The sequence below is a fragment of the Emydura macquarii genome, unplaced genomic scaffold, assembly GCF_026122565.2.
Source record: "Emydura macquarii macquarii isolate MOO-44397 ecotype Brisbane River unplaced genomic scaffold, CSIRO-AGI_Emac_v2 contig_3296, whole genome shotgun sequence".
Lineage (NCBI taxonomy): Eukaryota > Metazoa > Chordata > Testudines > Chelidae > Emydura > Emydura macquarii.
In genome coordinates, this window is record NW_027133433.1 from 260968 (window position 1) to 271463 (window position 10496).

At 51.4% G+C, this 10496-nt stretch overlaps 1 protein-coding gene across 1 annotated transcript; it reads left to right on the forward strand.

Moving 5' to 3' along the window:
* The first annotated feature begins 957 nt into the window (after positions 1-957).
* On the forward strand, positions 958-10251 carry LOC137143148 (epididymal sperm-binding protein 1-like). The gene is made up of 9 exons (XM_067532773.1): positions 958-1030; positions 2448-2594; positions 3240-3404; positions 3831-3986; positions 4894-5055; positions 5427-5591; positions 7816-7980; positions 8875-9043; positions 10027-10251. Exons 1-8 carry the CDS (start codon positions 958-960, stop codon positions 9036-9038), a joined length of 1197 nt encoding a protein of 398 aa, XP_067388874.1. The 3' UTR covers positions 9039-9043; positions 10027-10251.
* The last annotated feature ends 245 nt before the right edge of the window (positions 10252-10496 follow it).

Below are 10496 nucleotides of genomic sequence, written 5' to 3' on the forward strand. Positions count from 1 at the left end.
TGCCGGCGTGCTTCAGAATCGCCTTGTTTGCCATGGAATGGTACCAACTGCACCCGAGACCCAAATTCTGGCAAGGAGCCGATGAAAGGGATGTGATCCTGGAAAGAGTTGTTCTTGAGAATCGATTGCTTGCCAGAGATGTGGAGAGCAACATCAGTTAACTTTAGAGAGCTGCCCCTTTCATGCAAGCTCATGGACAGTGTATGGCATTTCCCCCTCTAGGGCTGGATAACAACCTACTACTGCTGAAAGCTAACCACGCTTGCGCCTGTAGCTCACTAGGAAGGGGGGCATGGCTCAGTGTTAAATTGCTGAGGACCAAGGGTGGGTGGTTGTTATATAGATGTGGCACAGGAGTAGAGGTGGGAAGGCAGTGGTTTTTCCCCTGCTGGGATTTTGACAGAAGTTCCCCTCCTGAAAAGTCAAAATCTCTCATCATGCAAAGTTGACATCCTGAAAAATTGAAAAGTTTCCAGTCCCAAAAAGTTGAAATCTCAAAAATTTTCTTACCCTGGAAGGTCAAATGAGATTTGACCCACTGGAAATTCACGGCAAAAATTCCCGACCGTCACACCCAGGAGGGATTGAATCTCATGCTTCTCCAGATCCACATGGATATTTAAGCACCTAATTTCCACTGATTTTGAATATCTTTGTGGATCTGGGTCCCTGGGCCTTGAGTGTGGCTTTTATGGCCTGTGGCAGGGGGACAATGAGACCGTCATAGCCATGGAGCGAGGGGTCTAGGGTGCTTCCCCAGCTGGCTGGGGCTGGGGGGGCTGGCATCAGAAAGCAGACAGTTGATGGTTTGCTGTGGGTGTGGCAGGGTGGTGACATGGCAAGCCGTCTGGTGAGCAGGGCCAGTCCCATGGGGCGGCTAAGGGGCGGAGCCCCAAGGGAGGCTCTATATATGGGGCTGGGGCTCTAGTCTGGGGCTGGAGTGGTGAGGAGAGGAGGATGGCTTCACCCATAGCCGCGTGCATCCTGGGCTGGGCCCTGCCCCTGGTGCTGCTCTGCGAGGGCATCCAGGGTAAGGGAGATAAGGGCTCGGGGTGTGTGTTGGTGTGTAGTGTGGCAGAGTGTGTGGCTGTGCAGCAGGGTGTTGGTGTGTAGTCGAGTGCATGTTGTGGAGCAGTGTGTGGTGTTGTGTAGTCGAGTGCATGTTGTGGAGCAGTGTGTGGTGTTGTGTAGTCGAGTGCGTGTTGTGGAGCAGTGTGTGGTGTTGTGTAGTCAAGTGCGTGTTATGGAGCAGTGTGTGGTGTGGTGTAGTGTAGCAGTCTGGCTCTGCAGCAGTGTGTGGTGTTGTGTAGTCTGGAGCAGTGTGTGGTGTTGTGTAGTGTAGCAGTCTGTGGCTCTGGAGCAGTGTGTGGGGTTGTGTAGTTGAGTGCGTGTTGTGAAGCAGTGTGTTGTGTAATCGAGTGCGTGTTGTGGAGCAGTGTGTGGTGTTGTGTAGTGTAGCAGTCTGTGGTTCTCTGTAGTCGAGTGTGTTGTGGAGCAGTGTGTGTGTGTAGAGTGCGTGTGTGGTGTTGTATAGTGTGCGTGGTGTGTGTGTGTGGTGTAGTGTAGCAGTCTGTGGCTCTGTCTGTGGCTCTGGAGCAGTGTATGGTGTGGTGTAGTGGTGTGGTGTAGTCGAGTGCGTGTGCAGTGTGTGGTGTAGTCGAGTGCGTGTTGTGGAGCAGTGTGTGGTGTGGTGTAGTGTAGCAGTCTGTGGCTCTGCAGCAGTGTGGTGTTGTGTAGTCGAGTGCGTGTTGTGGAGCAGTGTGTGGTGTGGTGTAGTGTAGCAGTCTGTGGCTCTGCAGCAGTGTGTGGTGTGGTGTAGTCGAGTGCGTGTTGTGGAGCAGTGTGTTGTGTAGTCGAGTGCGTGTTGTGGAGCAGTGTGTGGTGTAGTGTAGCAGTCTGTGGCTCTGCAGCAGTGTGTGGTGTTGTGTAGTCGAGTGCGTGTAGTGTAGCAGTCTGTGGCTCTGCAGCAGTGTGTTGGGGTGTCATGTAGGCGTACGCTGAGGTGCAGTCTGTGTGCTGTGAAGTGTAACTGGCTGTTGTGGAGCAGCGTAGTAGGGTGCTCGGGGAGGGCTCCGCGTACTGTTTTGTTGTGTCGTGTAATGCACTCTGTGTGGAGCAGTGTGTTGTGGATTATCGTGCACGGGGGCGGTGGTGCAGTGTTCTTGGGCAGTGCGTGCTGAGGGACACCCTGTTGTTGTGTGGAATAGCACAGTGTGTTTTCTGAAGTGTTGTGCGACATGTCAGCCCAGCAGATCAGAGCTGGAGAGCAGGAGTCCTGGCTCCCAGCCCCCACCTGCTCTAACCACTAGACCCCCCTCCCCTCCCTGAGCTAGGGAGAGAACCCAGGCATCCTGGCTCCCAGCTCAGTGCTCTACCTGCTAGGTTTTGAGGGGCCCCCAGGTGGCCGTTGCCACTTTTTCTGATCTCTGCTCCGTGTTCGTGACCAGGTGCAGACCCTGCCCCCTGCGTCTTCCCCTTCATCTACAAGGGCAAGGTCTATGTGGCCTGCACAACGGTGGACAGCAACCGGCCCTGGTGCGCCACCACATCCAACTACGACCGGGACAAGGCCTACAAGTTCTGCACCACGGAGGGTGAGTGCCCGGGGCAGGATGGGGCTGGGCGACCGGCACAGGGGGCAGCAGCGGAATGGGGTGGGGGATGGGACGGGGCAGGGACAGCTGGGAGATGGGGCAGAGACGGGGGCCAGCTGGGGGAAGGGAGGGGAACCGGGTCAGATGGGGGATGGGGACAGGGGCAGCGGTGGGCAGCGTGGACGAGTATCATGTTCCCCGCTTGTGATTCCATGTGCCCGGGACCGGTGGGTTGGATCCAGGTCCAGGCACTTGGCTGCCATCTGCCCGGCACCAGCAACGCCCCCAGAGGCTGGTCAGAGCAGAGCCACCTGGTCTGTCTGTCTGTCTAGCCCATACACCCCCTCTGTCTGTCTGTCTAGCCCCATGCACCACCCCGCCTCTGTCTGTCTAGCTCCATACACCCCCTCTGTCTGTCTGCTTAACTCCATACACCCCGCCTCTGCCTGTCTGTCTGTCCAGCCCCATACACCCCCTGTCTGTCTGTTTGTCTGTGGGTCAGACCCTTGCGGGGTGGCAGCAGGCTCCCCGTCTCTGGGGGCCGTGTTGGGCCTTACCCAGAGTGGGGTGAGGAGTCTAAGCTTGTCTGTGCTGCCCCCCAGGGAGTCCCACCCCCTGACGGCCCCTGTCTGTGTCTCCCCCCAGTCTATGGTGGGAACGCGGGCGGCCAGCCCTGCTTCTTCCCCTTCGTGTTCCACTGCCGTACCTTCCACACCTGCACCACGGACCTGAGCCACGGGGCCCAGCCCTGGTGTGCCACCACGGCGAGCTACGACGCGGACAAGCGCTGGAGCTACTGCCCTGACACAAGTATGGCGCCTCCGGGGACTCTCTGGTCATGGAACACAGCCGCACCCAGCATCCTCCCACGCACCCAGCTCTGCCAGAGCCCCCCAACCTGCAGCCCCCTGCTAGCCAAGCCCTGGGCTCCCCGCCAGCTCTACCAGTGCCCCCAACCCAGAGCCCCCTGCTAGCCCAGTCCTGGGTTCCCCCACCCCAGCTCTGCAGATGCCCCCTCAATCCCGACCCACAGCTCCCTGCTAGCCCACACTTGGGCTCCCCTCTCCTGACCCCCATTTCCTGCACTATCCTCGGGTGGTTGGAGGACAGTGGCCAGCAATTGGGGGGCTGAGGGGATGGGTTTTATTGACTTGGCAACGGGCTCAACTTTGGGCAGTTCTGGTTTGAGTTACCCAGCATGCTCTCTGTCTCCCATCATCCCATCTCTCTCCCCAGTGCTGGGCGGGAATTCAGAGGAGCCCTGTACGTTCCCATTCACCTACAAAGGCAAGAAGTACTCGGCTTGCACCATGGACGATGCAAACCGGCCCTGGTGTGCTACCACAAGCAACTACGAAGTGAACCGTCGATGGAGGTACTGCGGCACGACAGGTGCGTGGGGCTGGTAGAGACTCAAGGGATGGATGCACTTTGCAACTGGACTGTATGCAAAATATGAGGGGGAAGAGGTAGCATGGCCCAGTGGAGACAGCATAGGAGATGGAGTCAGGACACCTGGGTTCTATTGCTGGTTTTCACTGTATGTCTGGACAGCGCCTGGCGTGACAGGCTCTGATCTCGGCGGCTCTGTGTTCTACTCTGGTTTTTATAGCATCTCCAACCCTGTGGTATCTGAACGGTCAAATGAAATGAGCAGCCAAGAAGCGTTCATTTTTTACATAGGTTTTGCAGGAGCAAGGAACATTTTATCACCCATATTGAAACCAAGCCAAAATTTTGCTCAGCGCAGCTGATCGACACGTTTCTTTTTCCTATCCTAGAAATATTTTTGGGAATTCAACACATTTCCCCACCTTGGATTGGAGGGGAAAAATGAAACCTCGAAAATATTCGTGAATGGAAAAACCAAATGCTCTTTCAGTTCGATTCCATTGAAATGTTTCGTTTTGATCATTTTGAAATGTTCCGTTTCCATTTCCACCATTTATTTTCTTTTTCTTAACTTTTTTTTTTTTAAACTCTAATTAGCTTCAGTTTCAAAACAAAAAGGCATTCCCAAGTGGAAACCCAGATTTATTTTTTTCCTTTCAAATGTGGCTAAACACTTCCGCGCTTTTTCCCCTCAACATTTCTTCAGTTGGAAAATGCGTCAAATCCAGCAAAATTTGTCAAAATGTTCAAACACTTTCAGTTTCCGTGAATTGGCATTTTTTCCACTAAAGGTTTTGTCAGGAAAATTCGCACCCAGTTCTACATTTGAGGCAAATCACCAGCCCTGTGCCCTGCCTTTGGCTCGGTTTTTAACCCTTTGCTCCCTTGCCTCTTTCTCCACCAACAGTGGGGGAGAATTCGGACAGCTCCCCTTGTGTCTTCCCTTTCATCTATAAGGGCAAGACCTACTCCAGCTGTACGGCAGTAGATGACAAGATGGGACGGCCCTGGTGTGCTACCACTCCCAACTACGACAAAGACCATCGCTGGCGCTTCTGCTTGAGCAAGGGTGAGTCCCGGCTGTGACCAGAGCACTCTGTGTCGGCACAGAGGTAAATAGTTTGTGGAGGATGTGCCGGTATGTGGCGCTGGAGCTGTCACCTGGGGTTGCAGGCCAAATAGAACACACTCGCGGGGCTGCATGCTACAAACGGCTTCCCCTGTGCAGCCAGATTGCCTGGCACCTCCTTCTGATGCGGCTGTCAGAGACATGCACAATGTCATTCACCACTGAAAAAAAAAAAAAAAAATTACCTTTGGCCGCACCAGTGAGACGAGACACCCCCACCCCGGCTTTTCCTTTTTGCTAAGAAAACAGCCTTGATGGTCACTCTCTTTGGCTTTCCTGCTTTTCACTCTGCTTTCCTCTCGCCTTTGCAGCCTACGGGGGGAACAGCAACGGCCAGCGGTGCACGTTCCCTTTCATCTACAAAAAACAGCTGTTTTACAGCTGCACCAACGCTGGAGACAGTCTGGGAAATTTCTGGTGTGCCACAACCCACAACTACGATCAGCAAAAGCAGTGGAGTTACTGTCCTGACATTAGTAATGTATCCCCTCTTCTTCGTATGTTCTCTCTCGGGCAGATCTGATTCTGGCTTTACCCATACAGCTGGGCAAAGAATTACTTTGTGGTTTGGTGGCAATTCAGAAAAATCGGGTGGGGGGTTGCCATGAAAATTAATTTTTTTGAAATTGTCAGTGAATCAGAAAATTGGGGGGAGAATCATTTCAGATGGATCATGAAAAGTTCAGGGTTTTTTTGTTTTTGTTTTTTTCATTGCATTGAAAAGTCAGGAAACCGGTTTCGAGTGGATTCCTAAAATGAAATTTTTTGAAATGTTCAGTGAGTCAAAACATTAGAAAAAACATTTTGTCTTGGGTTGTCCAGAAAATGAAATATTTCAGTTTTCAATTAATCATAAAATCAGGGAGCAATGTGTTTTGGGAGGATCCTGGAAACAAACTTTTTCAAAATTTTATGGGATTCGAAAGAGCAAGGGAAAAAACACTTTGGGTGGATCGTGGAATTGAAACTTTCTTCCAAACTTTTGGTGAATTAAAACATCAGGAAACAAAATTGTTTGGGATGGATCCCAAAAATGAAATTTTAAAAAATTTTCATTTGAATTGAAAATGTAGGGAACAAATCCTTTGGGGTTGAATGGAACATTTTCATTTAAATTTTGAGCATTTTTTTAAAAGCTTTCTAAATTTTGGTTTAATAAAATAGAAGGAAATTTTGAAAGCAGAAGGCGTTTTGAATGGCAGAATCAACTTTTTTTTTTTTTTTTTTTTTGGTCGTTTTTTCAACACGAACAATCCGACAAAACTGACGTGAATTCACAAAACATTTTGGTTTCACCGAATCTGTAGTTTTCACCAAAACACATTTCAGCTGAAAAGTTTCACCCAGCTCTGTTTACCGAGCTGTGCGGGAGCCTCTTGATCTCCCATCATCTCTCTGTTGTACCCAGAGCCAGTGAGGACTTGTGGCATTTTGATACCCACGGGAGTTGGGCAAGGGGAGTCTGCTTGATTGACGGATGGGATCTTGGCTCGCGATACGCCACTCCCAGCAACTAAATGAGCTTCTAAGGGATTTCTTCTGGAAAGGTTCAAGGCCAGGGTCTAGGAACAACCATGGAATCAGTGCAGAATCAAATCTAGAACCGATGGCGAGGCCAACGTCTGTGGGATTTGAGAAACCAGGTTCCTGCCCCAGCCCAGTGTTGGCCTTCCTGGATGATGCTTTAGTCATGAGGATGTCTTCAAATCCAGGCCAGACACCATTCCAGAAGATACTTTAATGAAACTGGGGACCGACGGGCTAGGCAGCAGTTTAGCAGAAAAGGAGCTGGGGGTTACAGTGGACAGGAAGCTGGATATGAGTCAGCAGTGTGCCCTGGTTGCCAAGAAGGCTAATGGCATATTGGGCTGCATTAGTAGGAGCATTGCCAGCAGATCAAGGGAAGTGATTATTCCCTCTATTCAGCGCTGGTGAGACCTCATTTGGAGTACTGTATCCAGTTTTGGGCCCCCCATTACAGAAAGGATGTGGACAAATTGGAAAGAGTCCAACGGAGGGCAACAAAAATGATCAGGGGGCTGAAGCACAGGACTTATGAGGAGAGGCTGAGGCTTGTTTAGTCTGCAGAAGAGAAGAGTGAGGGGGGATTTGATAGCAGCCTTCAACTATCTGAAGGGGGGGTCCAGGGAGGATGGAGCGAGGCTGTTCTCGGTGGTGGCCCATGACAGAACAAGGAGCAATGGTCTCAAGTTGCAGTGGGAGAGGTCTAGGTTGGATATTAGGAAAATCTTTTTCACTAGGAGGGTGGTGAAGCACTGGAATGGGTTACCTAGGGAGGGGTGGAATCTCCATCCTTAGAAGTTTTTAAGGGCTGGCTTGACAAAGCCCTGGCTGGGATGATTTAGTTGGGGTTGGTCCTGCTTTGAGCAGGGGGTTGGACTAGATACCTCCTGAGGTCCCTTCCAACCCTAATCATCTATGCAACCCTGATCCTATGCAACCCAAGTTACTGGGTTCAATACAGAGATAATCAGAGGACGTTCTCTGGCCTGTGTTATACAGGAGGTCAGATTGGATGATCTCAACGGTCCTTTCTGGCCATGGGATCTCTAAGCCTTTCTGAGATTTCTTGGGTATTCGTGGTGGATGGCCGGGTCCTACTGGGATGTGGGAGCCTTTAGACTGTAGGCAGGTGGATGTGTTGGCCGTGTCTATAACCTTCTCCCTTTACCTCCCTAGTCCTGGGTGGGAACGCGGCTGGAAAGAGCTGTGCGTTCCCCTACATCTACAAAAACAAAATACGCCACACCTGCATCAGTGAAGGGTGGAACTCAGAAAAACTGTGGTGCAGCACCACCAAGAATTACGACACAGACAAGAGGTGGACTCACTGTTCCATGCCAGGTACGGCAGGGGATGGAGGAAGTTGAGCCTCGCGGGTAAGGAGTTTGGCTCCCCAAGGTCAGGGTTCAGTTCCTGGCTCTGTCACCAACTTCTTGGGTGAGTCCGTTAGGAGCTGGTGGGATGGTTTTTTGATTTCCCCACCTCCACCCTTTGGAAATGATGAGCAAGCTGAAGTTCATGGGTAGCAGGTCTTAAAACCATTCCCCAAGTTGCCTTGGGTCTCAGATCCCACTTATTCAAGGGTGACAGGGCTCCTTCTTATGGCTGTTTAGATTGGAAGCACTTTGAGACAGGGACTGTAGATCTGTCTGTCTGGGCAGCGCCTGGCGCGACAGGGCCCTGATCTCAGTGACTCTGTGTCTGAGGGGGGGGGCACCCAGCAACGAGAGCCCCCAAATCTCACACTAGTAACTAGAAGCCTTGACTGATACACCAAATTACCACAGAGGATGCACCCCAAAATCACATCTGGGCATGGCTATGTCTAACCACCTGCACGTGTATAAACTGGTTAACTCCACTTTCCCATTGGACCCACAAGCCATCTAACAGCTTTTGCCCACGTAGTCCCCAGCAGCACAGACATTTTTTGCCTGTCCCCCTGGCATCTTTGGCTCCTTCGCTCCACCTTGCAGAAGTGGGGAAACTGAGGCACAGAGCTGGGCCGTGCCTTGTGAAAGGTCACCCAGCAGAGCCAGACATAGCACGCAAATCTCTTGTTGCTCAGCCAGTGCCCCTACCCACAGAGCGACTTTCTCTCCCCTAGCCCTAAGCTGCCTGGGGAGCTGTCTAACCAAGTGTTTTGCTCATGGTCTGATGCTGCTTGTGTTTGCTATTTGCTGTCCTTGATTCTGGCCATGGTAGTCACTTGGTGTTGGTGCGTTTGACCTGCAGACTACGACCACCCCACCCATGGCAAACCCTGTGTCTTCCCCTTCATCTACAACAATTTTAAATTCCACACCTGCACCAACCTGAATACATCCACGGGGAAGTTCTGGTGTTCCACCACCGACAACTATGACCGGGATCATCAGTGGAGCTACTGCTCTGAATGAGACAGGTAGGAGCAGGGCGGGAGGATTGCCTCTGTTTATAGCATCCCCGTCTGGACCAGGGGGATGATGTTCTTTTTGTCTAGTTACACGGGGAACACTTCTGGGCACTGTCTCTGCAGCGCATGCTCTAAGGGAGCTCCGATCTCAGCAACCTGGTGTCTGGGTGGCGCCCGGCGTGAGGGGACCCAAGCTTGGTGACTCTTCATCCATCCCTTTACCCACCCCCCATCCCTATCACCCTCATCAATCCGCACACACATCCAACCAACCATCCAACTCTGGAATCAGAATCAGTGCTATAGGGCTGGCAGGGAGCTCAGCGTCCCCCGCCCATGCTGAGCAGGACCAAATATACCTAGACCATCCCTGACGGATGTTTTGTCTAGCCAGTTCTTAAAATCCTCCAATGACGGGGATGCTGCAGCCTCCCTTAGGTAACCTGCTCCAGTGCTGAACTAGTCTTAGAGAGAGAACGTTTTTCCGGGTATCTAACCTAAATCTTCCCAGTTGCAAACTCAACCAATTCCATCTTGTCCTTCCCTTGCTGGCCATGGAGAACAATTGAGCTCCATCCACTTTCTAACCACCACTGACTGTTATCAGATCCTCCATCAGCCTTCCCCTCTCAAGATTCAACGTGTCCAGTTCTTTCAACCTCCCCTCCTAGGTCGGGTTTTCTAAATCTTTGGTCATTTTGGTTGCTCTTCTCTGGACTCCCTCCAGTTTGTCCACATCTGCCTTTAAAGTGCAGTACCCAAAACTGGACACAGCTGAGACTTCACCAATGCCAGCTAGAACAGGACAGTTACCTCCTGTGTCTTACATACGACAGTCCTGTTAATACAACCTGGAATTATAGTTGCCTTTTGCACAAACTCATCACATTGTTGACTCATGCTCAATTTGGGATCCACTCTAACCCTTTTCTGCCATACCACTGCCTAGCCAATGGGATGGTGCTGAAGGTCTGTCTTTCTTTCCTTTTCAGGTGACAGCCCCAGAGCCGGGAGGAGAAAGAATTGTGACATTAGAAATTAAATAAAAGGAGCAAGCCCCACTCTAGCCCCTCAGCTCTCTCAACAAAGATCTCTTCTGATCAATAGACGCTGGTGGCGTAATCAGCCTTGTGTCTGAACCCAGCCGTGCTTGTTCCTCTAGCTGATTTTATTATAGTCAAATAAAGCATCTTTTGAAACATGGTGTTTGCAGGTTCTGTGTCCAGGAGAAGGGCAATAAATGACCTGTCCATTTCCTAGGGGTGAGGATGATAATGTGATGGCTTTCGCCTCTGATGCATATTCAGCATTTCCCAATGAATGTGGTTTATTGGAAGGCTATAAATCCTCATGTTTCAGGGTTGAAGGTGATCACTCTTCGTGATCAGGAAGGGAACAGGTTTCCATGCTTGCGAAGGGCAAGAGGCCAGATCCCCTCCTGGCCTCAGTGGGTGTGGCTCAT